The 3,161-nt window shown below is 44.2% G+C and overlaps 1 protein-coding gene across 1 annotated transcript; it reads left to right on the top strand.

Moving 5' to 3' along the window:
• Window positions 1-1,802: 1,802 nt before the first annotated feature.
• On the top strand, window positions 1,803-2,729 carry LOC144256224 (olfactory receptor 10A7-like). The gene has a single exon (XM_077801311.1). It carries the CDS (start codon window positions 1,803-1,805, stop codon window positions 2,727-2,729), a length of 927 nt encoding a protein of 308 aa, XP_077657437.1.
• Window positions 2,730-3,161: the final 432 nt, after the last annotated feature.

Genomic DNA, 3,161 nt, shown 5'->3' with positions numbered 1-3,161 from the left:
TATAAAGACAAATGTAAGATCGGCATTCACTGGGGTGTGTGTATCCATGTTCATAGCAAAATTTGATGATTTTACTTTCTCAGTTCCTCCTTTCCTGTCCCTGTTCACTCCCTCCCATACTCCCTACTCCACTGTTTTACCTTCTTGAGGTTCACTCTTTTCCATTCCTTATTTTGTTCTAGCCCCCCATTTGAGAGGAAACATTCCACTCTTGATTTTCTTAGTCTCTTATTTCACTTAGCATGAAGTTCTCCAGTTCCATCCCCTTTCTCCAGTTCCATCCATTGACCAGAAAATGACATCATTTCATTCTTTTTTATGGCTCAGTAAACTCCATAGCATATATAGACCACATTGTCTTTATCCATTCACTCTTCACAGGCACCTGGGCTGGTTCCATATCTTAGCTATTGGGAGTCATGCTGTAAACATGGAGGGTTGTGACTGTGTCACTATAGTATGCCAATTTTAGTTCTTTTGGATGAATACAAAGGAGTTGGATGGCAGGCTCATATAGGATTCCATTTCTAGTCTTTGGAGATAACTAGTGTTTTCAAAAGTATTATTCCACACTGCAAAGTCCAGTTGTCTGAGTCACACGTGGCACAAGGAACAAGAATCTTCTAAAAGACAAGGCTTTTTCTGCAGGTCATAGACTGAGCTCTGAAGAATGGACTTCTACTTTATTCTTTCCGAGAAAAGAGGTCCATCCTACCTCCTTTCAGGTAACATTTGCAGTATAAAGAGAGACCCAGCCAAACTTCACAGACAGACGGAATCCTGAGTGGCAGTGAACACAATCCTGTTCTCTCCTGTATGTTCTGTTAGCGGTTTTGCTGAAGAGTGATTGCATTTAATTCTCTGTCTTAACCCTTCCTCCTTCTCCTCTTCCTCCTGATCTGGTGCTCCTTCCTGCATTTCTTTTGTTCCTTTTCATTGGTTCTTGTTGTTGTTTTGTGTTTATATTATTACCTAGAAGTTGATCTAGAAGTTGAGGTAGTCTTTCGATATATTAATTGTACTTCACAAATTTAAAAAATCATTTACTAATTTAGTAAACCCTGAAATACCAAAAAAAAAAAAAACAGTAAAATCATTCAACTTTACAACAAAAAAAACAAAACAAGAAAATTAATAGTTTAGGGAAGGACAGCAAAATTGACACCAGTAAAGGGAATTGGGCAAGAAGGTAATCATACAAAAAAAAATCTAGGAGGGCTTGGGGAATGTATAGGCAGTCACACCATGAGGAAGGAAGGGTTAAAAAAAGACATATCTCTCTATTGGTAAAACATGACTGATGGAGTTAATGTTGAAACACCCCAAAGTGGTGAACTATGGCAATGTATGAAATAAATACATGAAACTTCTTACCTGAAGCCATCCAAAATGAAGGGGGGAGGAAAAATTGGTGAGACATCTCTCCTCTCCTCTCCTCTCCTCTCCTCTCCTTTCCTCTCCTCTCCTCTCCTCTCCTCTCCTTTCCTCTCCTCTCCTCTCCTCTGTTCTCCCCCTTTGTCCTCCCCTCTCCCTCTTTTCCATGAGGCTCTGTTTTCCAGAAATGTGATAAGAGCAGTTGACTTGGACACAGGCTGCAGATTGGTTCATCAAAATCATCACATAATTCCCTGAGTTATGATCATTACATAAGCTGCTTCTTGGGCGTTTTTCCATTGAGAGAAGATGTACCTCTGTAGACAAAAGCCCTTCATGGACAAGGTTTCCAGCTCATCTCCCATTTCTGTTCTCTTGCTTAGCTCTCTGTGGCCACTGCATCCAAACACAACTTCAGAGAGAGAGAAATGTTCAATCACACCAGAGTGACCCAGTTCATCCTCAGGGGCTTCTCAGACATCCCAGAATGGAGATTAGTGGCTGTCTTATTTTTCTCCTGGGTCTATGCCTTTGCCCTCCTGGGGAATATCTCAGTCATCATAGCTGTGGTTAGAGACAGCCGCCTGCACTCGCCCATGTACTTCTTCCTGAAGAATCTGTGTTTTGTGGATCTGAGCTACACCTCGGTCACCATCCCCAAGGCACTGGCTACCACCCTTGAGGGATCTGGGGTCATTTCCTACTTTGAGTGTGTCACTCAGCTTTACATGTTTTTTACACTTGCTTCAACCGAGTGCTTTCTGCTCACGGCCATGGCTTATGACCGGTGCATGGCCATCTACAGGCCCTTGCTCTATGGGGCCATCATGAGCCAGAGGCTTTGCTGTGCCTTGGTGGTCCTGGCCTGGGTGGGCGGGGCCCTCTATGCAGCCTTCCTGGCCCTCAACACTTTCTCCCTTCCCTTCTGTGGGCCCAACGTTATTGAGCACTTCTTCTGCGACATTCCTCCTCTCATGAGACTCTCCTGTGCCGACTTCCACTCCAGAGAGGAGGTGGACTTCGCTGTGGGCAGCTGCATCATCATGAGCTCCTTTGCCCTCAAGGTCCTCTCCTACATCCGCATCATCTCCACCCTCCTGCGGATGCCCTCCGTGGATGGCCGGTGGAAGGCCTTCTCCACCTGCTCCTCCCACCTGACCACAGTCCTTCTGTTTTACACCAGTGCAAGCTTCACCTACTTGAGGTCTGCCTCTCAGTACTCCCCTACCCAGGGTCGCCTGGCATCCATTTTCTACTCCATCCTCACCCCTTCCTTGAATCCTGTCATCTACTGTCTCAGGAACCAAGACATGAAGGATGCTCTACACAGACTGTTCTGTCAGAGAAAGTTCTGAGTGCTAGCCACCGCAGGGTGTGGGCACTTGTCCAGGGGTCTGATGACCAGGGGGTGCAGACAAACTTTACCCCATTCCTCCCCTTGATTCTTCACCCTGTGGACCCCTCCCCATAAGGCCACCTGCTTCTTCTCCTCTCTCTCCAGATGGTCTTTTGCTTCAGTGGTTTTGTATACTTTTCCACCACAGAAAAAAAAATTTTTGATTTCTTCAGTTAGTACCCTAAACATCACTTCTTTTTAATATTTATTTTTTAGTTGGACACAATATCTTTATTGTGTCTAAAAAAATTCTTCTTCCATTGGGTGTATCTGTAAGAATTCGTGTTCTTTTTTTCCCTCTGACCTTTTCTTATAAGGTACTCTCAAATCTTTATCATCATTCTCATGTAATGGCCCCTAATCTTGAATTTTAATCTCTCTCTTGAAACTA

This window comes from Urocitellus parryii, chromosome 7 (genome assembly GCF_045843805.1).
Source record: "Urocitellus parryii isolate mUroPar1 chromosome 7, mUroPar1.hap1, whole genome shotgun sequence".
NCBI lineage: Eukaryota > Metazoa > Chordata > Mammalia > Rodentia > Sciuridae > Urocitellus > Urocitellus parryii.
This window is presented reverse-complemented; position numbering and strand designations above follow the sequence as displayed.